Genomic DNA, 26,662 nt, shown 5'->3' with positions numbered 1-26,662 from the left:
TTAGTTTGTAAACATTTTAATTTAAAATTTAACACAATATAAAAAATATGACGATGTTGAACTAAAAATAAACACTCCAAACATTGTGAAAACAGAGTAGAACAAAACACAGAATTTGGAAATAAACGAATAAACGGGCGCTGGCAAAAAATCGGAAGCGAATAATTCGTACCGAATATTCAAAACCGCTACGTTTAGAAAATGCGATTAACTTTAGTTGGCAGCAGATTTATTCATGAGTGACAGCTCACGGTAGTCGGCAGGAGATATTAACAATGTTTTTACCTTTTTGTAAAACTGTTTGGGTCAGTTATTTATACAATATATATTAATGTGATATCAAGAATTTTAATTTTAAAACTTCACAAAAAATATATATTAAACATTATTAAAATTTTTGATTTATGATTTATATCACACCTTTCAATTTTGTTATCTCAGGTTTTACTCGTGCTTCAATATCTATACTTTACAGCTGATGGGTTAGGTCCAAAGAATAACGGAATAAAACAACATAATATGATATGAAAATAATGTAATAAAATAAACTGATTAAAATACCTCCAAAAATTATTAGCATACAATATTTTATCAAACAAAATTCGTTCTACGTACGTGAACCTTCAATAATGCATAGATAATATAATACAATTACAATCTCAAATCCAGCTTATTATTCTTCATAAACAAATCAAATAATATTTATTCAGTTTCCTTCCTAATGCAATTTTGATATATCGATTGAACCAAGAAAAATTTGTATGAATTATCCAATTCTCTCCAGAGCTCCGTGTCCCCTCTCAGACCAAATTTGATCTCCTTCGACTATCGACAACTTATTCACACGTTACTAATATGATATATTATTATTTACCCAAAATTTTCAAATTGAATATATTATGAATGTTTCTCCTGTTGAAACGCTTCCTCTGCCTTGAGTTGTCCAATTCCTCGTTCTATGCAAAATGAACTATCAGTTCTCAGCAGCCTCCTATGTAATTGGCAATATTAAACAATATATTGCAATTTAGTGTCTTCACTGCTCTCCTTTGAATGCACGTACCTTTCCAATGATGCCAGCCTCTCTTCCTCTCGCCAAACTTAATCTCTCGTTCCGAAATAAACAGCGATACGTAGAATACAAGTAGGAAAAGTTTACTTACAAATTTGTACCAGATCAGCTACCGTCGGACACACTTACTTCACCAACTCACAACTTATTCTTTATCACTTACTACCCTTGGAGACCAACTCGAAAACCAACCATTCACTTTAACAAACTGGAACTAACTACTCTCTCATCTCCTCTATCCCCCCATCCAACCTCTCATTATACACACCCACATCCACTTTTCAAATTCTCGGCCAGTCAGAAATTTGCATACCACTCCCACATAATATCAGAAATACCTACAAACTTTCCTAATTCATATTATTTCTACAAGGACACTTAATTTCTACTGGGTATTTACATATTCCAAACAATCATTTATTTATTAACTATTTTTATTGTCTTGTTCATGGCACAAACCCGGATTACTGAACACTTTATGGCTTATGGGGAAAAACCCTCGTTAACTTCTGTTCATTGTACCCGCACTATTCACTTGTTATATTTATACAAAAGTTTATTTATGACTAAGATTACCTTTGGTTAATTCCAGGCAGCTCGGAGTATTTTTATTTTCTATAATCTCCGAAATATTGATTTCATCGTACTTTTAATATTTTTACTCTTCAATTTTGAATACCACAACAATATATATATATATATATATATATATATATATATATATATATATATATATATATATATATATATATATATGTATATATATATGTTACAGTTTCCCAGTAAAACCATTATTTTAAAGACGTTTCGGCAAGGACGCACGTGCCATTGTCAAGTCAGATAGGAGCGTCTCTCGCTGATGCTTTAAGTTAACTTCATTCATCAGTTAGGTTCATTCGATTATATGAAATCAACTTTAACTTAAGAATATCCGTCAGAAAGAACGATAGCATGTGATTCGTCTTTAAAAAAGACAACTACATGCCATGATGGCAGTAAAATTCTCCTATTAGGGATTCCATAGTATATCATAAGAAAAAAACCAGGAAAAATCCTCATAATATAACTATATTATGAGGTTATATTGACGTGGTAAGTATTTGGTCTTACATTTAGTTTACTGTCAATAAACATCCTGATTTTATACGTATGTAATTTAGAACACATAAATGATATCTTAGATATGTTACTGACTTAGTAATAGTGGTATTTTTCTTTAATTAACTTACCCTTTTAATATGGGTAACCAGATCCTATTGCATTCTGCGGAGAAATTTGCAACACAATTGGTCTCATCTATGTTTATTTTCTTATGCGTGTTTACATATCTGAGATCTATCAAATTTTCTATTTTTAATATAAGATTGATGTTCACTTATTCTGAACATTTAATGGCCTTGATGTTTGACCTAAATAAAACTGATCACATTCACAAGGTATTTTATAAATAAAATTCTTTGTTCTTTCTTGTTCACTATAAGGTTTAGTTTTAGATAAAATAGATCACAATGCTTTAGAACAATAACTTTAAAATCTCGTATTGAACTTTTGTTAAAATTATTTTTTTCACAAGTAAACTTAAATCGTCCAAATTTAAGGAATTGAAGTGAGTAAGGTGAGATACAGGCGTCCCGAAAAACAAGTTTGGAGCTAATTTTAATAAGATACAGTTTCAGAAAGACGGAGCTGCAGCTCATTTTGGTGCAAATGTTCAGCATTATTTAGATAATACATTTCCCATATGATGGATTGGTAGATTAGGTAGTATTGAATGGTCTCCTTGTTTACCCGATCAACCCTCCGAGGACGATACTAAAACTGTAAAAACATTCACATATCTGGGAGTTGCATTAAACACGGATGGAACAGAAGAACCACAAATTCAAAGAAGAATAGTAAAGAAAAACAAAGCTTACTTTTCACTTGTCCATGTAGTCGGCTCCAAAATACACACTGAAGATCGAAAGTCAGATTCTACAAAACTAAGTTTTCGAAAAAAAAGTTATAGGGAATATATTTGTCCTATTAACGAAAACGGAGTATCCAGATACAATCATGAACTCTACCAACTGTTTAAAGAGTTCGATGGGCTGGTCATGTAGTTTGTAACCAATTATTTTGCCTACCACATAGGGTATTACTATAGGGGGTTAAAAATTGGGGACAGAAGTTACTGGGAGTGCGAACTGGACTTATACTATACTATCTGCCACGCAAAAACTGCATGTCCAAACTGTAAAAAGGTATCCTGAAACGGCTGTTTAGGACATTGAGGTTGAAATTGGGAAACTAGATAAAAAACTTTAAACTGGGCTTCTTAAAAAGAAACTGGAACAGTGTGGGTATTTTTCAAATTTGTTGTAATCGCCGTGTTACAAATATTTCATATGAGAGACGGCATACAACAAAAGCCAGTGATAACTTTCATTTAAGCGGACACATTACTTTGAGTAAAAATCATTTTTCTAACAAATTTACCGGTTTTTTTTTCAACTCAACTAAATACGACTGCTTCAATTGCCCATCTTTTCAAACCAAAAGTACCTAAAGATTGACAAAAAGAGCCCTACATAGTAAAATATACGTACAATATCTAGGGCTACGGAAAAATGAGGAGGATGAAGTGACAGCACACACCCAAAATTTGCTAGACGTGAGAACCTGGAAAAGATCCGTGCGGGACCAGCAAGGTTGGAATCATAGTTTAGGGAAAGTCCAGGCTCGATTTGAGCTGTACCACAATTATAAAGAGAAAGAGAGAGGGAGAGAGAGACTATATATTCTGACATTTGCGACTTCATCGCTTAATGTTAACTCTAAACACACTAAAATGGCCATAAAATGGCAAAGACAATAAAAAAGTAATCTAAAATAATTAACAGTTATCTACTAGAACGAGTGGGGCGGCAAAACCATGGTGGAATATCAAATGTGATACTCGAGGTCTTCTTAAATTAAAGGAAAGCTGGATATTGATGCAAAGAGATAACTAGAATCCAAGCTAAGTAAAAGAAATTCCTCAGCAAAGTGGAAGGCGATTAAAATACTTGATCAATACAGCAATAGTACAGAACAAAATCAAGATACCACATAAATGTAATTGATGAAAATCGACTACCTCAACAAATACTTAATTAAAAACTGAAAGAAAAAAGAAAAGGAAATTATTTCATCAAAACATGAACCAAATTTTTTTACCAGAACACACGAAAAGTACATGAGTCTTAAAAATAATAAAAAGATAGGTGATCAATTTTTCACATGCAAAAAACCATATCAGATTTATTGCTGTATTAATTCCTATCATTCTCTACCTCAATTTTAAAATTATTACCTTACTCCAACCTTTTCTCCTCTCACTTCAACCCCACTCCTTTAAAACTACAGACAGTTTTAAAATAGCAAACCAAAAGAACTCTCTCTTGACTGTTAACTTTGGCTAGCAACAGGCGTCCTCTCTCTCGACTGTTGACTGACGTTAGTACAGACATTCTCGCTCTTTCTGAAAGTTGCACGAAAAATACCGCAAATCCTCTTTTAAATCGTAGAGACAACAAATGTGCTCTATCTCTTGATCTTGGTATTGGTAAGACTTTTTATAAATTTGATTTGGCTATTATCTGTATAACCCTTTACTACCTGTCGTAATTATTTTGAACTAGCACGATTTAATACGGTCCTGAAATAAGATTTTAATTTCACAGATGTGCACCCTTTTTGTAAAAACAAGTAAATAATATAGGCAGATAGATTTTAAACATGTAAATCGTAACCTTTTTCTTCTTTCTTATTCTTCAATACATAAAATTACTTTATATCTCTTTTAAAACTGGCGTGAATTTATTAAATCTTGACATTGTCTCTCTTGTTTCAGAATTTTGGGAACACCACTTCAACTGCCGATACGCTAACAGTTCCAAAACTCCTTACAACATGAAAATCTTAAACATGTGCAACGGCACCGAAAAGCTCACGGCGAATAACACAGTCTTCGAGGACCAGCTTCAGTTCGTCTCGGATGCTGTACTAGCTTTTGCATATGCAATTAGGTACGTACAAATTACAAGGAGTGTATAAGGCAAAGATAAATTCTCTTGGGTAATTATGAAACTATTTTCGTGTTGTATAGATGTAATAGATAACAGAAGTTTAAAATTGTTACTTACATAAATCTATGTGCTTTTAAACTTTAAACTAACATTGGAGTGAAAATTATATTCGACTTAATCATCCACCGATTAAATTGCACAATTAAAAGATAATTATTTTAATATGGTGTTTTCACTTTTTCCTATATTTTAAGAACTAATTAGATCCCAAAAGATTAGAAAAATGTAATACAGGCAGAAATAAATTAAATTGTAGAGCTAAATTATATATACAGGGTGCGTCAAAGCTCTGGCTTTCTTTTATTACGGATGAAATTACGGACTATTTAAAAATTGAGTGAGCAAAGTATGCGAGACTAGGGCCTGGAAAAATTTTTCGGTTCGTGGGAAAAAGCGGCATCCTTTGATGTGCCGATAGGTGTGTAGTTGTGGCACGTGGCAGGTGTGATAAGTGAGTGTGAGAACTTTCTTATCAGAGGCATCAATTTGATGTGTCGTCAGGTGTGGCACGTGGTCAAGTGTTCTTCTATTCGGCTGCCAATTCTTCTGTTCATATGTCAATTCTTCTTTATTTCGGCTGTCACAATTCTTCTTTTTTTCGGCTGTCAATTCTTCTTCTGTTCGTCCGCAATTCTTCTTTTTCTTTTTTGTCTGTCAATTCTTTTTTGTTTTGCGTCTGTAAATTCTTCTTCTTTTATGTTTGTCAAATGTCACTTGTTGTAAACCTTCATGTTTGATCTCTGGAATATGCGGGGAACACGTTGAGATAGAAAAAACATGGCGGCGTATTGACAAAAGGACACAAAGCTTGTAACGTCTAAACGGCTCAACGTACAACAGAGAAAGTGCACCCAGAAGTCAAGCACAAATTTTGGAATTTACGAAAGTTCTGAGCAAAAAAAATCCTAAACGTTGGGTTTTCGAGTATTTTTTGCTAAGAGTGTTAAACTAAATATACAAGGTGAGTCATAACTATTGGGACATAGACTAAGGAGAGGTTATTTGGACCAAAATATGGCTATTGGGCTAAATATGCCTTAATAAAATGTTGCTGAGAAAAAAGATACAGGGTGTTAAAGTTAATTTTTGTTTTTCGTTTTTTGCTAATAGTTTCCCTGTATATTTATAAATTACTATTAAAATTGTCACAGAGGCCTAATCTTAGACAAGAAATAGTATTTTATTTACAATTTTACGTTTTGTCATAGAGGGCGCCACGTGGATCATTTCTAATGATCAAATTGAGTCTAAACTTTTTCTGATGAAACTTTTTAGTAATTTTTATTAGAAAATATGACGTAAACATCATTTTTACGTAAAATTGGTACTCTTGTTTAAATATGATAATTTCAACCGTTTTCGATAAAAACGCAGTCGAACTCCTTAGAGTCTTAAAAGAGGATTTCAAATATTATTTCATTTATGAAAAGTATGCTTTGGACTGTCAGATAATTGTTGTTGGTAAATGTCATTTGTTTAGAGTCAATTATTTTTGATGTGACAGTGTAGTGTAATGTTGCATTTTTTAAAAGTAATCATTACTTTTTTTGATTGAAATGCCTCGTCACAATCATTTTACTAATAAAGAAATGAGAGATATGATTTGCGTATACACACAAGAAAATTTTTGCGGTCACCTAATCAAGAAGATAAACTTTTGGTTCGAGTAGATGAAAATCCTGAAATAAGTTCACGACATCTATCAGCAGCAACAGGAGTAAGTTAGTCGTCTATTGTTAGAATTCTAAAAAAAGAGAACCTCTATCTTTATCACTTCACTCCTGTTCAAAAATTTACGTCCAACAGACCTTCCACGACGGTTACAGTTTTGCCAACTTATTCTGAATAAACATCGCAATGACAGACATTTTATTAAGAATATTATGTTCACCGACGAAGCAACTTTTACCAGACGAGGCGGTTTTAATTGGCGAAATAGTCATTATTGGGAAGAAGAAATCCCGCATGCTATTAAAGCTAGACATGTTCAGCATGAGTTTAAATCGAATATTTGGTGTGGCATTATAGGCGACCAACTACTAGGGCCTTATGTTCTTCCTCCGAATTTAAATGGAGATTCTTATTTTTTTTGGAAAATACTCTTAGTGATATTTTAGATGATCTGTCACTGGATGTAAGAAGAAAAATGTGGTTTATGCAGGATGGAGCGCCACCTCATTTTTCATTAGCTGTTAGAAATCATCTTAATGACGTGTTTCCTCAACAGTGGCAGAGGCAGTGATTTTCAATAGCCACTAAGAAGTCCTGAGTACAACCCGCTAGATTTTTATTTTTGGGGACATATGAAGTCCTTAGTTTATGCCAATGAAATTAATACACGAGACGAACTTTGGAGATACATTCAAAATGCAGCTAATCTTCTAAGGGGACAGAATAATAATTTTTTTAACTTCCGAAAATCCTTTATAAAAAGAATTAGAAAAGACATAGAAATCGGAGGAGACCATGTAGAACATTTAGTTCTTCTAAGTTAAAGTGTGTTTAGTTTTGATTTATCGTCAAAACGGAAACCTTACGATAGTTGCAACTTTGTTTATTATTTTGGTATTTGATAGTTGAATTGTAAATAAAATACTATTTCTTATCTAAGATTATGCCTCTGTGCCAATTTTGATAGCAATTTATAAACATACAGGGAAACTATTAGCAAAAAACGAAAAACAAAAATTAACTTTAACACCCTGTATCTTTTTTCTCAGTAACATTTTATTAGGGCATATTTGACCCAATAGCCATATTTTGGTCCAAATAACCTGTCCTTAGTCTATGTCCCAATAGTTATGACTCGCCCTGTATACTGTTTCATGATCAGATAGTCCTGCATGTAGAGCGTACATCAAGGGGTGAGATATCTGAGACAATATAATGAATTATAGTAGATGCTGTTTTAGTAATTATTATAAGAGAATTAACGTGCATTGTGAAACCACACGATTCGAATATATTGGCCAAGGATAATTGGGTAGCACAAGCAACAGCGTAATTAATATTCAAGTCACCGCATAAAATCTTTCTGCTTTTATTAAGCAGGTCGTCTAACAAATTTAACAGGTTCTGAAAAAATAATTCCGTGGAAGAATCAGGTTATCTATACATGCAAAGCATGTATAGATTAAGATTCTTGTTATAAACCAATGAAAACTCAAAAAAGGATTCATTCAATAGAATTTTGTAGAATTACTTAAGGGCCGCCCTGTATAAATATTTTTAACAATTTTTTATGGGCAAACGATTGCATCTCCAATATTAAACTAAAGTTGCAGCCTGTTTCCAAAGCCCGTCCTGTCAACGTTTGATATTGGATTGATAAAAAAGCTTTAAAAAAGACATACAGTGAGAGAGCGGGGATTTGGATTTTTAATGCATACAGAAAAGGATCTGTAATATATGTATCTCGCCATCCATCGACGTGTATAACGCCTGGAGCTCTTTTTTAATCTTGTTTTACCGCATTTTCCGACTGGTATAAAAATATTGGAGATAAATTGGGGGGAAAGTATCGGAAGTCCGATTTTCAGTTAAGTTTTAGTGACTACGTAGTTAAAATATGGAAAATAATTGATTTTTTTTATATGGGCTATATTGTTATTGTAGCGGAGACTTGGACATTAAAAAATGCAATTTAAAAAGAATCGAGGCTTTCAAGCTAGAGTATTAATAATATTATGGACTGATGGAATTACAAGTAATAAAGTACTGGAGAGGGTTATAGAAATATGTTTTATTGTCACTGAAAGTTATTGAACAATTTTATGGATAAAGCTAAAAATAAATCAGTCAAAAAGTACAAAAGGTATAAAAAGTATAAAACAAAAACAAATATAATAAAAAAAAAGAGAACAATACAATTTTAAATTAGTAAAATTATTGTATCACTTACATAATTTGTACAGACAACAACAAATGAGACAAATTGTAGCCACTGCTTGAGACACCCGAATGTAATTATAAACAATACTAATTTTGTCTCTTTGTTATACATTAAGAAACTCGTCAACTGAATAATATGGTCTTTCAGAGAGACAGATTTTTGTCATCTTACGAAACTTAATGAAAGATGTTGCGGATTTAATTTCTCTTGGAAGGTGATTAAAAAGTTTTTTTGCACTATATAGAATAGAATTCTTTACTAGCTGAGTGGACGGTATCGGTAAATAAACGTTACAATCCAAATTTCTAATGGAGTAGCCATGATCAGGTTTATCGGGAAAAAATGTTTAGATGCTTGCGAATCAAACAAACCGTTTCCAAAATAAATAAAGAGGGAAGCGTCAAAATTCCGTGATTTTTGAAGTAGGTCTTGCAATGAGTTGTTTGTTTGAGACCAAATAGATAACGAATTGCTCTTTTTTGCAACTTAAAAATAGTATCAAATTGGGCCGCTGTGCTAGAACCCCAAAATGGAAGCCCATATCGAAGATGGGACTCGAACAATGAGAAATATGCCATTTTGACAGAAGATAAATTTAGTTCCTTCGAAACAGATCTTATTGCAAAGCAAGCTGAGGCTAGTTTCTTTCTTAAGGAGTCAGTATGCAAGGACCATTTAAGATTGTTGTCGATAAGAATACCTAAAAATTTCACGGAATTAACGATAATGATTTGGCTCTCATTCAAAAACAAGGGTTGAATGACTCCTTTATAAGATAATGCTACTGTCTTATCCACGTTAAAGCTAAGTAAGTTGGGGTCTAACCAAGCCTTGATTATAAGCAAATCAGCGGTTATAATTGAATGAAGCGTTGAAATATTAAGTTAAGTAAAGGATATGAAATTTTAAGACTCATGTTACAGGTAAAGATTCAAGGAAGAAGGTCTGTTGGGCAAAAGCGTGTGTGTATGTGTGTCTATGTGAAAGATATGGCTTGGAAACAAGTCCATCAGCCACAGAATGTTTTATTTATGTTTAAAGATATTTTTTTTTGTTCTTTTTTGTTACTTTCTTTCAGATATATTACTATGATCTGCTTTTTCGTACTTTTATATTAACTTTTTAATTTATTTAATTACTTTAATTAATTATCTAAGTATCGCAAATCATACATAAAAAACAATCTCAGGGTGCCATTTTATTATACAAAAAAAAATCAATCAGCTTAGGTTATACTTATCTTTTCTCGTGGCTTCCAGTATATGTTAGTTGTTCCTTATTGGGATAAAATAGGAAAAGGAAATAAATAGAAATAACATAAATAAACAAAAACAAATATCTTTTATTATCAAAAGAAATAATATGAAAATATGAAATAAAATAAATATTATATCTAAAATATATATTTTATAATTAATATCTATAAATATAGTTTATTAAATAATAAATAATAAAAATTTAATGATAATAATAGTATTTTATGTGAATAATTAACTATATAACTTATTATTCATTGAATCCTACTGGCTGACTTCGCGTTACCGTATACACAGGTAAGCGGTCCCCCACTCTTTGCTCTCTATCTTAAGAAGGGTTGAAGGCACATAAAAGTACTTGAGACAAAAATTGAAGAGAATTTTCCATTCTACAATTTTTCTTACCACCTTAAATGTTATAAAGTGTAAGGGAAACGAGATATTTGCAGAAAACTCATTTTCGTGACCTTTGACCTTAAATATCTTAAGTCGCGGACACGTGATTATATGAGACTTTTGAGGTAAGTTTCATACCATCAAAATAAAGACGTATGCAAATTTTCAGCTTATTATCTTTTATTCCGAGGTTTGCCCCCTTTTTTACCTTATTTTACTGGATTATACAATGTTTCCAGTAGTTTCGGCAAAATCGTAAAAAATGCGTGAAATTTTTTTTTCTTCAACGCCCTGTATCTTGAAAACGGATGGCGTTACAAAAATTTTTTACTAAGCAAACCCCAATTATTTTTCAGTTTTTTACCTACCCTAGAGACGTGGTTACCTTTTTTTGAAACACCCTGTATCACTCTAACCAAACCGATGAAAGTCAAACCATAATTTTTACATCATTTAAGACGTGACTAGGCTACTACCGAGTCGTAGATATATGTGATTTTATGGCCTCTCTCAGTTACATTTTTTCGTTCGATATCCCTCTACTTATATAATTAAACGATAAATTTATTTTGGTAAATACCAACTAATGGGTGAGTAATTAAGCATAGAGTTTAATCTTCAGCTCGTACTTACCATTTACTCCCTCCATTAAATGCGAATTATGTATGTACGTTACATGCCTCTATTGGTATTGCTTAATAACGCGGCACCGTGCTCTTACAAACAATTAATTATTTACAGTTATCGTTAATTATTGAAAGTAATTATAAGCTTCCTCTAAATTCTAGTTTGTAAACGGCCTAGATATATGAATTCAATGTGGCCGATAATAACGATAACGTATTTGGATAAATGCTGCTATTATGCACGTCAGCGCCATAATTATTATTTGATACAAGGGATTGTAAATGAAAGATCGGGAGAGATAAGAGTATTGTCATTTGGGAATATTACTGGTATAAGCGTTAAGAAGATTAGATATTTATTATATCATGCGTTGGAATAAAATTTACCCCCATCCCTATTAACTTAGATATGTATTTTTAGCACGTAAACAAAACGCTCGGACAAGTCGATTTATAAAGTCTTCTTCTTTTGGTGCCTATTCATTTCAATTGTTGGAGATCATTCTGGCTATAATTATTTTGCAACATGGCGTTTGACGAGAGTGTTTACAAGGAACTAGATCGTCTAAAAAAGTCCGAGTTAATAGAAATTTTAATATCTAAAAAGGTGCCAGACTCGTTAAAAGTGAGTGAAAGCATTAAACAACTGGTGGAATACAGGGAGACTGATAAGTCCACTGAAAATGGTGTTATCAACAGTGATAATCTCGAGTTGAGGTTAGAAATCAATAAGCTAACATGTGATCTAAAATGTGCTAATATTGAAAGTCAATACTTGAAAGCTTTAAACAGTGAACTTAATAAAGGTAACCAACGTCAGGATGAAATAATATATTTGTTAAAATCGAAAAATATTACTTCAAATGCACCTTCTAGTTCGAACGTTGCCAAATCTTCAGATAAAACAGTTAAAATAATACTAATGCAAATCTACGAAGAAAGAAGACAATCGTGAAACTGAAAACAATCATGAAACGTTACAGAAAAAAAAAGAAGGTAAATGTAAGTCAACTACCGTCTCTACATCGATTCCTCAACTGTCCAATAAGAAAAATGATCTTATCACGAAAAGAAAAAATTATGACGTCAATAGTTTCTCTAGGAGAAGGCAGCTCTTCAGACAACGGCAGATGGGAAGAAGTTCGTCATAGAAGCAGACGACAGAGACAAGCTATTGTAGGCACATGTACAAATACCACAATAAAAGGTACTCCTAAATTCGTGGATCTCCACGTATACAGAATAGAACCAACTGCAACAGAGGCTTCTATTGTACAGCATCTAAAGCCTCATTTTCCAGAAGTCATTTGTGAGGGGATGAATTCCCATCATCCTGAATTATATGCATCCTTCAAAGTACGGGTACATCAAGAACACTTCAAGAAGGCAATGGATCCTGCAGTATGGCCTAAGAACGCTTGTGTAAACAGTTTTTTATACCTACGGGGGCAACCTCAAAATCAGGGGTAAGTTTTAATCCAAATTTAATGCTGTTAAATATTCAAAGCATAAATAGTGATAAAATTTGTGATGTTATTTTAGAACTTACTTCTCATAAGAGCATAAATATTATCTGTTTAGCGGAATTATGGGAATCAAATGATTCTATTGGGAACGTCAACATTGAAGGTTTTATCCTAGCAAGTTGTTATTTGCGAGATAACTCAATAAGAGGAGGAGGCGTAAGAATTTGGGTTCGAAAAGGCCTTAATTTTAATAACAAACTCAACTCTAGGATAAAGCAATATTGTGTTGATAAACATTCTGAATTTTGTATTACTTTTTTCAAAGACAAGAAAAATAACTCATTTGTTATATTAAATTGTTACAGATCACCATCTGGTGATTTAAGTATTTTTTTGAATAACCTCGAAGGTATTATAAATTATTTATATAACCCAAATATACGTTTTGTAATATGTGGTGATTTTAATGTAGATACCAGACATATGACTAACGACCATGTTAATCTACTCAATGTTTTACTGAATTTTAATATTAATTTTAATCTTGTCAATTGGCCAACTAGGGTCACGGATATCAGCGTTACAACGTTAGATAATGTATTTGTAAATTTCTGGAACTCCGGTTTGTCATGTCTACTTGACAACACTGTATCAGATCACAGAACGGTTTTAGTGGAACTTGACTTTGAAACGGAATTGTCATACTTTGTGCAAAAAAGACAATTTGGTAAGGAATCGATAAATCACTTTATCGTTAACCTCATTAACGAAAACTGGAATAGTGTTTATGGAATTTTAGAGACTAATCTAGCATTTCAAGCTTTTAGAAATATCTTTTTGTATCATTTTAATAATAGCTTTCCATTAACAAGGACAAAAATCAAAACAACTAAAAATAAATGGATTAATAGTGAAGTTCGAAAGTCTAGTTTTGAATTAAGAAATTTACATGCTTTATCAAGGGCAGTACCAATTCTTAGAGATTTTTATCAACAACAAAGGAAAAAACATAGAAAACTTTTGACCAAAACAAGAAAAGATTATTACCAGAAAATCATTACTTCGTCTGATAATCCCAATAAAATCACGTGGAAGATTGTCAATGATTTTTCAAAAAGTGCTAATAACAATGCTAATACTTTTTTAATGTATGATGACAATAATATAATAACAGATCCTCAAGAGGTAGCATGCACTTTTAACACATTTTTTAAAAATGCACCCATTGATATCGTGTCGAAAATTCCAGGTAATACAGTAGACAAAGACAGTCAGTCAATTATTATAGATCACGAAAATTTCTTTCAATTGTACCCATTTACTGGGCAGGAACTGATCGAACTCTTGCAAAGTAAACTTAAAAACAAATCCTCTAGTGGTTTTGACGAGATACCTGCATTTTTGGTGAAAAAAGTTTTACCTTTTATAATCAATCCTTTAACTTATCTCACCAATTTGTCTTTTTGCAATGGGGATTTTCCTAATTACTTAAAGACAGGCAAAGTAGTTCCCATTTTTAAAAAAGGAGATCCAAAACTGGTCAGCAATTATAGGCCTATAACAATTCCCAGTATATTTTCAAAGGTATTTGATAAACAAAAATACTTGGAAAATCTTCAGCTTATTTTTAACAACATGCAAATAGCTACGGTGTCGTCAGGCAAGTTTTTGGGAATAACGATTGACGAAAGTTTGGATTGGAAGTTGCATTGTGGAGCGGTTGTTTCGAAGTTGAGTTCGATTAACTATCTAATTAGAAATTTAAAATATGTTCTGACGGAAAATCAGCTAATTATGATTTATTATGCACTCGTAGAGTCCAGGCTAAGATACGGGATATGTTTTTGGGGTATGTCTGGTTATGCAAATGGTATTTTCGTCATACAAAAGAAAATATTGCGTTGTGTCGCTGGTGTCTCCCGACTAACTAGTTGTAGAGAATATTTTAAAAAATATAAAATTTTAACATTGGCGTGTCTATACATTTTTGAATTATGTGTTTTTATTTTTAATAACTTACATCAGTTTAAAACGAGTGGTGATATGCATAATTTCAATACTAGATATTGTAATAAACTTTATATACCATTTTCAAAAGGTAACATTAAATTTAAATCGCCCAGAGTATACGGGCTACAGGTGTTTAATCATTTACCTACAGTTGTAAAGTCCACTACTTCAATAAATGTATTTAAGAGGAATCTTAGGCAATTTTTATGTGAAAAAGTGTTTTCAGTCAAAGAATTTGTTAGACCTTAGATATTAGCTGTATTTCATTTGGCTTTTAAATTCAGTTCATGTCTTGTTTAGTCTAGTTTAGTGTTTAGTTTTTAGCAATGTATATTTATGACTAATTCTATACAAACTATGTTTGTCAGAAAGAAAATAAAGAATTTAATTTTAATTTAATTTAATTTTATTAACTAATGCTTTAAATAGATTAGTTGTTGAGGAATTATTAGAATTTTCCTAGGTTTCCTGAGCCTTGTTATATATCCCCTTGACATTCCATGTGCCTATATTTATTGCCTGTTTCCTTTACATTGTTCGTCGTTAATTTCCAGTCCTGATCCGGGGCTAAATCGGATGTTTTGACAATGGTTCTTTTTACGAGAACGAGTCTTCCTTTTTCCGGACTTAGGAGCGGCTCTGGTAGTTTGTAAGATATGTACAATCTACCCACAAACTAACCCAGACATTATCAAAGATTCTTCTTCTTTTGGTATCTATTCGTTTTGAATATTGGCGATCATTCTGGCTATAATTATTTTATTAACTGATGCCTCAAATAGATTAGTTGTTGTGGAGAATCATTTCCTCCGGTTTTTTAACCATGACATTCTTCTTCCCCCAATTTCGCTCTTTCCGAATACTTTGCCTTGAAAGATTATTTTCAGTAATTGGTATAACATCGTAGGTGCCTTAACTTTATCTCCAGATTAAGGTTGTGGTTTTTAAAGAGTTTAGAAGTGTTTGTCCATGTTATTAAATGCACTCCTATAGCCGGTTCACAATTTGTTGATAGCTCACTACAAGTTTAACCCTAATTAGAAAACTGAAATACAGAGAGGATAGGTAATACGATATAATAGTAAAAACCAACCTAAAACTGACGGTTTAAGACGTTTTCGACTAACGCACCATATATCTGAAGGAATACAATACCTTATAATCCTATTACGGGGGTATTTTGAATGATTAGAAATAAACGACCAGTGTCGTAGAGTATATGATTCAAACATTTAATTGAACTAAATAAATATATTTTTTAAATTGTACTTATGTAAATTGTATTTTTTAATAAAACTTATTTATTTTATTCAAAAATAAAAAGTTTCTTGCCATTTGTAAAAGATACATTTATTTAATTAAGGAAAAAGGCGCCAAATGTCGCCTGGCATAATTTCCAATGTGTTTTAAATGTATCCATTATTTTCGAATCCGTAGAAAACTAATAAATATTTTTGAAAAATTTAAACGCAGAATGAAAGATTACATTATTACTGAGGGCAAAAAGTCCCTGAAAACTTCTACAATGTTTATTTTAATATGTTATGTAACAGGGGTGAAAATAAAAGAGAAAATATAGTATAATTTTTAATTGAAAATATTGCATGCAAAAGAACCTCTTTATTTATTCTAATAAACATTTCATTCTGCTTTAAATTTTTCAAAAATGCTGTTTAGTTTTCTCAGAATTTGAAAAAAAATGGATACATTTAAAACACATTGAACATTTTGACAGGCGACATTTTGCGCCTTTCCCCTTTAATACCTTAAGATTACAACTATTATTACTTACCTTATATAATTACGATTAGAAAACTATTCAAATTCAAAATAAATAGGATCAACTTCGGAATCCGAGTCATCTTGAGGGTTAATAATTAGCGGTTCTGTCTCTACGGTCGCATCAATTATGTTATCAAGATCCCACATTTTTTGTTCTTCTTCTATTACATGCCTTACTGCATCTTTCCAGTTTTGTTCTGTAATATGTTGTAAAGACTCGTATAACAATTCACGTACAGCTTGTATTTTATATAACGTATTTTTTCTAGCCACATAACTTTTCATTTGTGCCCAAATGAGTTTAATTGGATTTATTTCGCAGTGGTAGGGTGGAAGTCTAAGGACTGTAATGTTTCGCCTTTCCGCCATTTTGTCAACTACGTATTCCTTGAACTTAGATTTGTGTTGCCGGGCAATTTTTAGAAGTTCTGCTTTTACCATTCCATCTTCGTAAGGTAGATACTTATTCCGCAACCAGTCAAGAATATCCTGTTTCTTCCACGCAGTCGTTGGAAGTCTTTCTACTAGTCGTGAATGATAAGGTGCATTATCTAATACTATAATTGAATTTGGTGGTATGTGTTCAATCATCTGCTCAAAATACTCTTCGAAAACATCAGCTGAAATCTCCTCGTGATAGTCTTTTGTGCTTTTGGACTGAAATTCCAACAAACCATGCTTAACAAATCCTTTTTCACTGCCAATGTGAGAAATTATTAATCTACTGCCTTTACCAGAAGGTGGGGAGATACCAGTAGACCAACCTTCCATAAAGGTTTGCCTGGAGCTTAATATATTTTTATCTGACCAAATTTTTTTTAGAGTATGACCTGAGTTTACCCACGTTTCATACTGGTAGAAGATGGGCCTTCCTTCAGCCCGGAATTTTCGTATGGATCTTAGATAATTTCTTCTCCAACATATTATCTCCTCCCGGTCAATCAAAAGTGATTTTCGGTCTGATTTCTCCCACCGGAAATTTAATTCTTTTAAAACTTGCCACAATTTAGTTCGTCCGATATGAGGCAAATCCGGGTCGTCTCTAACTTCTTGTAAAATTTTGTTTAGGTTTGGTATTTCTTTTTTGAAAAAAAATCCATGAATTTTCCTTCGAATACCATTTTTGGCAAATTCATCAATTTCAATAGGCTTTTTCCCTCTCTTTAAGTGTTCGTTTGTGTTTGGGTCAGCTATACCGTGTTTTTTTCTTTCTGATAGGAACCTATATATAGTTGACTCTCCTACGCCAGTCATGTTGGCACAACTTTCGACTATGTTGCGAACAGTGTTTGTGGGATTCTGAGAAACCAGAGCATCGTAAACATTCAGGACAATAGTCTTCTCTCTTGGTGAATAGACAGACTTACTGACTGTACGCAACAGTACCGGTGTAAAACTTGATGATGAAGCCATCACAAACAATCCAAGAAAACGAGCACGAGCGAAAGGTACGTATATGTTCGTAGGTATATGGAATAAAAAGTCACTCACGCACTGCATATAATTCGCAAAAGAAATAATATTCGAGACGCTAATTACTGCCGTAGACGCGGACACACCGACGAGCCGTAAATTACATGCGATCAAAAACGTACTAAACAAAAAAATTGTCTTCGTTCGTAATAACTTCACCCTTTTAAGTTAAGTTTCGAATATAAACTGAACAAACGAGGCACGTGGCCAAAGCATACCCATTATATTATTAAAAATCTGGAGAATTCCATCCTAATTATCTTGCAACGAATAGTACCTTCAGATATAAATTCCAGGTTTTCAAATAAAGTGATTAAACGCGAAGATTAGTATTGAAATATCCAAAGAGATAAGGTATTCTTATTTATAAAATTGTTAATGATTAAATTCTTATTTTTATTAATATAATATAATTACATAACATTAGCCGTGAAAGTTTTAATTGTTTTTTTGCTAAATATATTAGTATTAAAATATTATATATATATATATATATATATATATATATATATATATATATATAACAGTATTAAAAAATATTATATTATTATTTAATGAATAAACACCTCAGGAACGCCTATGGTTTACGACCGTTTTATGAGTTTGAGGCACATTTCGTGCTCTCAACAATTTATGAAAGGAGAATAGTCTTGTATATTATATATTTTGCTTCTTGTGATGAACAACTAACCCTTGGTGGACAGCAAATAGAGAGAGTGACAAAATATAAATATCTGGGAGCTTACATCAATATAGAATTAGATCCAGACCAAGAGATCAGGGTACGAATAGAAATGGCAAGGGCAGGGTTCTTAAAATTCAAGCAATTGTTCTGTGACAAAAATCTGAATACTGCGCTGAGACTGAGGTTTGTTGAATAATACGCCTGGTCCCAACTATTGTACGGGGTGGAAACATGGACGTTAAAAGCGCAAAGAGTTAAGAAGCTTGAAGCCTTTGAACTTTGGATATACCGGAGAATGTTGAGAATTCCATGAACTGCCAGGGTCACCAATGAAGAAGTGCTGAGAAGGATGGGTCGAGACAAAAAATTTTTGAGAACAATAAAAGTACTCAAGACTGCATATCTTGGACACATACTGAGAAATGGTAAATATAGTCTTCTGCAGGTCATCATGTAGGGTAGAGTCGATGGCAAAAAGGGAATAGGTAGAAAGAGGAAGTCATGGCTGCAAAATATTCGAGAATGGACAAACATGAATGTAGACGAATTATTCCACGTTGCAAAAGACAGAGAAACTTTTAGAAATGTGGTCGCCAATCTCCGTTAATGGAGACGGCATAGGAAGAAGTAGAAGATTTCTTGTGAGTGATCCCATTGTTCGTTTACTATTGTTCTAAGATAGGTAAACTGTTTTACTCGGTCCACTTGTGTATTCTTGATAAGCAGAAATAATTAAGTTAAAAAAACGGTCTGTATAACTGTCAAGATTGCTGAAAAGTGAATATTCGAAAGGAAAAAAAAGACATAATAAAGGCAAAAGATACAGTTATATTTATTGAACATACAGATGAAAGTCAGCAACTGAAAGAACAGGGGAAGACCAAGAGAAAGATGGGAAGACTACATTACGAGAGAAATCAAAATCCTAAAAGTGAGAAACTAGAGGAGCCTATATACAGATCGAAATAAGTGGAAGAAAATTGTAACGAAGGCCAAATCATACAACAAACTTTGATAATATACAACAAGAATACGAACTGAATCACCATAATAAGCGAATCGAAAACCAGAAAACATTTCTTCAAAAATGGAAGGCCTTGATTGTGATGTTGAACTTAGACCTAAACATACAAAATTCAAATAATCAAAGAGTTTAAGTTAAATGATCATAGACCACGACACATTTTCAATGAGTGGGCTCGAGAACAACTATAATATTCGGAAGTGAGATCCATTCATCATCATCATCATCAATCAGCCCTGAGTTGTCCATTGTTGAACATAGGCCTCCTCTAGACTTTTCCATCTGCTTCGGTTCTGCGCCTCTGCTATCCAATTGGTCACGATTCTTTTGAGGTCGTCGGTCCATCGCGTTGGGGGTCTTCCTCGGCTTCGCTTGTCAGCCCGTGGTCTCCACTCAAGCAATTTTTTTTTTGGGTCTGGAGAGACGGAGGTGAGGCCCAGTTTTAGATAAATTGCTACATCAACAAATAGAATTGTCAAATTTGAGCTAATACTAATCCAAAAGTGTCCAATAAATCCCAAACAAGTCACTGTTTGGTGTGGATTTTGGGCTATCGGCGTCATCAGTTCATATATCTTTAAGAAAACGTTGGCCAGGTCAGTACCGTTAATGGCAAGTGCTGCTAACCTGCATGTTACTCAAATGGACACTGAGAGTCTATTAGTAAGATCGGATAAAATTAAAAGGTAAAGGTAAGAAAAAATTAAAGGTAAAAGTAAAAGATATGTACCTATATATTCGTTCTTCTTCTTCTTCCTTCTTGTATGTAGGCTTTAAAGCCTGTTTCTTCTTTAATATCAGCCTCCTAATTTGTGTAAATTATCACACCATCTTTTTTTTGGTCTGCTAATAATTCTTCGTCCATTTGGTGGCTTATCTCATGCTACTCCTACTATTCTATCCTCTGCCATTCTACTAATGTGTTCGTTCCACTCCTGTTTCCGTTTTGTCATCCGTCAATTTATGTCTTCTATATTGCATGCTTTTCTTATGTTTTCGCTTTTTTTCCTATTCAACAGAATTTTCTCTGATATTCGTCGTTACATATTCTTGTTTTTGTATTTTGTCTTGGGTGTTTATTATTCCAGATTGTGTCATTAAGAGATCCCGTCGCTTTACTTGCTTTTAAGCTTTGTTGTCGTACTTCTTCTTCAACATCTCCGTAACTAGTTATATCTATTCCCAGATATCTAAACCTTGCTTTCTGCTTTATTATTTTCCCATCAATTTCGGTTTTACATCGTATTGGGTATTTGGATGTTGTCATACATTTTTTTTCTGCTGATATTATCATATTTTATTTCTTGGCTGTTGCATTGAAGATGTGTGTTAATCATTGGAGCTCGTCTTCTGTCTCGGCGATTACTGCGGCGTCGTCTGTATAGATTAATATTTGGATTTCTTTGTTCCCCATTTTGTAACCATGACCTTTACGTATTGCTTGTATTATTTCATGCATTATTATATTAAAGAGAAGTGGGCTTAACGAATCAGCCTGTCTGACTCCGCTTTATACTGGTATACACTGTGTTAGTTTTCCATTTATATTTGCCTGAATTCGATTATGGAAGTAGATATTTTCGATGGTTTGTATAATATTGATTGGTATGTTTCTTTTATATTCGTGTAGCCCAAAACTGTATTTTATTTGGTAAAAAAACCCCTTGTAGCCACTCAATGAAACAAATGCATTTGTATTTTATTTAGTAAAATATTTGAAAATATTTTAATGTGTAGTGGGGAATTTTCAATCTCACAAAAATTAGCTTTAATAAAAAATTCGTCAGTTCTAAAGATTTAAGTTGCTTTTTGAAAAAAATCCGTCCCTGTAGGAAGCCCGAGGTGAATTTTATGAAATTTCTTATACCCATTCCTTCACAGACATCTCCTGTGACTGTTAGAAAAATATTGGAAAAACTCATATAGCCAGGAGAAAACCTACGTTGTTCATTTTAGAGGTACATGAAAAACAGGGGAATGCTTTATATGATTACATCGAAAATGTAGCAAGCTTATTATTTTTATCAAAGTTGTGTGTTTTTCGGAGAAATTGTATAAACATACGCAAAGCACCATAGGCAGGCACTGCACCATATTCAAGATAATTCATCAGAGATACACTAGGTAGATCAAACAGGTAGAAAATACTTAGAGATCAAATAAAATATATGCATCGCATCGTTCAAGGTCACTTTATCTATGTAGTAATGCCCTTTAAACCAATTTGTACGCATTTATAAATTTTCAAGAGATCAAGACATGTCAGTAGTTAATCAAGAATAAGCAGAGACATTTGACAAGTATAGTCAGGAATCTTTTCAACATCTACACTCTGTCAGTGCTGAAGAAAATGAAGCTATTTACGAAACTCTAGCAACAATCCAACGGCCTGGTGAGCAAATTAAGCCAGTATCAAAAACAAAAGGAAAAGTGCTATTACACATAGATTAAAAACCAAAAAAGCTCATATTTATGACTTTATAAAAGGAAGTATCCTAATAGAGTTACCACATAAAGGAATAGATATAATAACACGACTTTTCAATGCCTCACTTGTGGCTAAAAATTGTACCAACCCAATGGAAAATTGCTGATATGATAATTATCATCATTAGCATCCTATTAATATCTAACCGATAATTCCTTAAATATTTGAGAAGCTAATAGCGACAAGACTTATAAAGGTAATAACTAATAATAATCTTTTGACGTGACAACGTCTTAAATTAGGTTGTGGCTCGGAGTCACTCATGAAAAAGTGTAACGCCCGCTCACGTCTGTTACGATGAGTCACCGAACGAGAGAGAGGCCCGCCGGACCGGCGAATGCCTTGCGTCTCTCTCCCACTCAAACATGATCGGTCCGCTGCGCGCGCAGCACTAGAGAATTAGGCGCGTTGAATCGGTGCGTGCTTGTGTCTTTGTCTTTCTCGAGCGTTCTTGGCGTTGGAAAACCGAGAAAGCGTCATAATACAAGTTCACACGTGTGGTTAAAGTATCGTCAGCTGTGTCTGTAGTGAAAATGTGGAGTGCTTAGATTCGTCATTTACAACAACTACAACAATAAAGGTAAATAATTGTACACTAATATTTCATTATCGTAAACTATGATTGATTGATTAATTGTTAGATTGACACAAAAGTTGAGAAACTGAGTTTATAGGTTATGTCATAGTTAAGTTTAAGTTTACATGTACAATGTTTTAGTAAACAAAATATGTTTCTATAGTTAAAATTTGTGCAATTCTTATTTTCGTTCAATTCCTTGTTCCTATTGTGCAATTTAATAATATTCATATCAATAAATATTCTACCGAGAAAAAATCGTTGTCACGTAAAATCTTCGCCCGTAAAACCAACTTTACAGGCAACCGATTTTTTTTCTAGATCATTTGTTTGATTTTAGAGAGAGACATTCAACAATAGAACAAGCATATAGAGTCGTTGATACAGTGAATAAAATTTTTGAGGGACAAAAAACTTAGAACTTTAGACGATACCACTAAAAATATTATTTTCCAATATCGACTGCCAGATAATGAAAGCTCTTCAGAAGACGATGACATTGTGATTGATCGTAACACTTGATATAGAAGAATGTAGATGGTCACAACTTGAAAAATAATACATTCAGTGTTCAAGACCCGGGTATCAAAGTTAACATTTTTGAGATGACGATATTATTGAGGGGATTGTGCAAGAAATCAGTCGGTAAGCATATCAGAAGTTCAATATAGGTGGTCAAGATCCAAAAGCTATGTGAATAGATACAAATACCAAAGAAATAATGACATTTTTAGCCATTCTTGTCTGGATGGGTATGTAAAGATTGTCAAAGTTATTGGTGAAAAAATCCATGATACGAAAATAAAGTAAAGTGTCTTATGTCGTGTAATCATTTTGAAATATTGCCAATTTACACTTAACGACAACGAAAATCGTGACAAAAAACTTCGACTGTATAAACTATCACCCCTATTGGAGACGTTGGTATCAAATTTTCAAAGAGTGGTAGGGTCGTATTTTCGATCAAATCTTCGGTCAAATTTTCAAAGAGTCGTATTTTCAAAGAACTCTGCAATATTGAAACTGTACTTTTGTTTAGGGACCGACAGTCATTTAGACAGTATATGAAAAACAATAGACATAAGTTCAGGGTGAAGGTATACAAACTCTGTTTGGGTGGAGGTTATACTTATGATCTACAAATTTATTGTGGTAATGATAAAACTCAAAATATATTAGTTCCGGATAGTGTTGTATTTCGTTTAGCTAATAACTTATTAGATGTTGGACATACTATAAGCACAGATAATTTTAATACTAGCGTTTCTTTAGCACATAGCTAGCTAGACAAAAATACTTTGGTGGAAACTTTGAAGCAAAACAAAAAACTTAATCGGAAACTAAATGGAAGGACAAACGCAAAGTGCTTATGCTGAGCACGAAGCCTAATGCTGGAATGGTAGACGTTTGTCAAAGGGGAGGAATACTTAAAAAGCCACTTAGTGTTGTCAACTACAATAAAAGCAAAGGATTTATAGATATATCTGACCAAATAAAGTCTTACTCTACAGCATTACGAAAATCAGGGAAATGGAGCTTCTATGATCAGCTATAGTCAAAGCCTATATAATTTACGAAAAAGTACCCAAAAGTAAGATGGCCATCATATTCTTTAAGGAAAAGTTAGTTTGTCAATTGGTAGATTGCTCTAAACTAACTAATCTAGAGCAACAGATGCCACATACTCGTGGAGGTCACTATATACAGGAAATGCAAAGTTCGGCCGGAAGAAGATGTGTCACATGTTACGCAAAAAACTCCGCAGATAATGGTAGATAATTTGAATAAATTAAAACTTTCTTTTATGATTCAGGTGCATTTGGTGCAATGAATTGTATTGTACCACGTGCTTTTGCGAGGTTTATTCATGTCATCTATAAAAATTTGTATATATTTTTTTATTTACACATTAACTTAAAATAAGTATTGTTAATTTTAAAGGACAGCTAAGTCCTTTAAGATATGCTGTCATTGTCACTGCAAAATCTTCAAACTTGTGAAACTTATTCTGTTCAACATCGCGTCTTTCTGGCGGTACCGAAATGCAGCAAAAAAATAAGCTCTTACAACACAACAGAAGCAATCAAGACTTATATTTGCTTTAAACCATTAGCTAGAAAATCAAGAATATTGGAACAGGGTAATATTTACAGATGAAAAAACTTTTTAGTCTTTAAAAAGGGCAAAATTGGGGTGTATAGACCAGATAATAATAGATTTAATCCTCTATATGTTGATAGATATCGAGCTGCTTGTCATTTTAGCACCAATGTATGGGAATGAATTTCATCTAGAGGAATGGGAATGGTATGGCGTATTGATAGCAAGTTTGTTGGGCAGACTTGGGCAGATAAACCAGTGGTTTTAGAATAACAACATCGAAACCTTACCATGGCCCAGCTACAGTCCAGATTTAAGCCCAATCGAGAATGTGTGGAGGGTTATTATAAAACGGTTGTATCGGCGTAATTTTATACCTCAAAATGCTGAAGAGCTGTGGCACGATATACAACGGGTTTGGGAAGAGTTTTCTGAAGAAGACAATTACATAGTTGCTTTCTTATTAATGCTGATGAAGATATTACAAAATAATAATTTGATTTTTACATACCTAAATTTAGTATAGTTTTGGTCTTCCAAACCCTGGCTTTCTTTCTAGACTTTCTTGTTCCCTCCATTTTTATTAATAGAAAAACTGTGTTTCTGCTTATGTCAAAATGTTTTGCTGCCTTTGATAGTGCCCAGTTATCTTTTAATTTTGTTACAATTATAATGTAATGTCAAACCAATCAAATACACTGCTCAAAATGATCAAATCTTACTAAGAGTTGTATCAGTTTTTTTTTGGAACCAGCTGGACATATACTGATCTTTTGTATTACAAAAACACTAAATTAGTTTAGTATATAAGATTTACACTTAGTTCTCGTGGCATTTAACGTGTTAAAATATTTTGATAGATTTTATTATCATCAAGATTTGTCAGATAAAACTTACCTATAGTTAGAAATGTTTAATAGACAGTTAAATAGATTTAACCCTTAAGTACCATGGCGGGGACAAAATTGACCCCCCGCGTTTTTAATGCCAAGTTTCGCTACCGAAACATAGATTGAGCATTGCGCGCTTTCTGCTAATCTGCGACCGGTACGTGATTTATCGATCTACGAAAATTCATGTTACTAAACCGATTTTATTTTTTGCTTGGAAGCCTTTGTTTTGACGACCCAGCTACTAGACAAGAACGTATTGCGCACGGAGATAAACTGGCAGCTATATCAAATATTTTTAATATGTTTATAATTAATTGCCAGTCCAATTATAGCTGTGGTGAATATCTCACAATAGATGAAATGCTTATTGCATTTAGAGGAAGGTGCCAATTCAGGATGTATCTCAAAAATAAGCCAGACAAATACGGTCTGAAAATGCAGTGTTTAGTAGACTCTAAGACACATTATTTGCTAAATGGTTTTATATATACTGGAAAAGATACACGCAGAGCAAATCCAAAAAAGTTATCCATCCCCACTCTAGATGTTTTGACACTTATTCCACCAATTTCTGGTACAAATAGAAACATAACAGCAGATAATTGGTTTTCGTCCATTGAGCTCATAAAAGAACTGAGAAGCCATAAAATTTCATATATTGGAACTCTAAAAAGAAATAAAAGAGAGGTTCCTGCTGAATTTCAACCCCAAAAAAACAGGCCACCTAATTCTGCCTTATTTGGTTTTACAGGAAGCAAGAGCCTTGTATCTTTTGTTCCTAAGAAAAATCGTGCAGTGTTGTTAGTGTCAACA

General features: G+C 33.0%; 1 protein-coding gene across 1 annotated transcript in view; it reads left to right on the top strand.

Annotated features, from left to right (window-relative positions):
* The window catches only part of mtt (mangetout), a 750,264-nt gene that overhangs the window by 470,299 nt on the left and 253,303 nt on the right, over positions 1-26,662 (top strand). The window contains exon 6 of the mRNA XM_072543415.1: positions 4,947-5,121. Within this exon, the coding sequence (XP_072399516.1) occupies positions 4,947-5,121 (175 nt within the window). The remainder of the gene's footprint in view (positions 1-4,946; positions 5,122-26,662) is intronic.

Source organism: Diabrotica undecimpunctata, chromosome 9 (assembly GCF_040954645.1).
Source record: "Diabrotica undecimpunctata isolate CICGRU chromosome 9, icDiaUnde3, whole genome shotgun sequence".
Classification (NCBI taxonomy): Eukaryota; Metazoa; Arthropoda; class Insecta; order Coleoptera; family Chrysomelidae; genus Diabrotica; species Diabrotica undecimpunctata.
The sequence above is the reverse complement of the archived record's forward strand: the minus strand, read 5'-3'. Positions and strand labels throughout refer to the sequence as shown.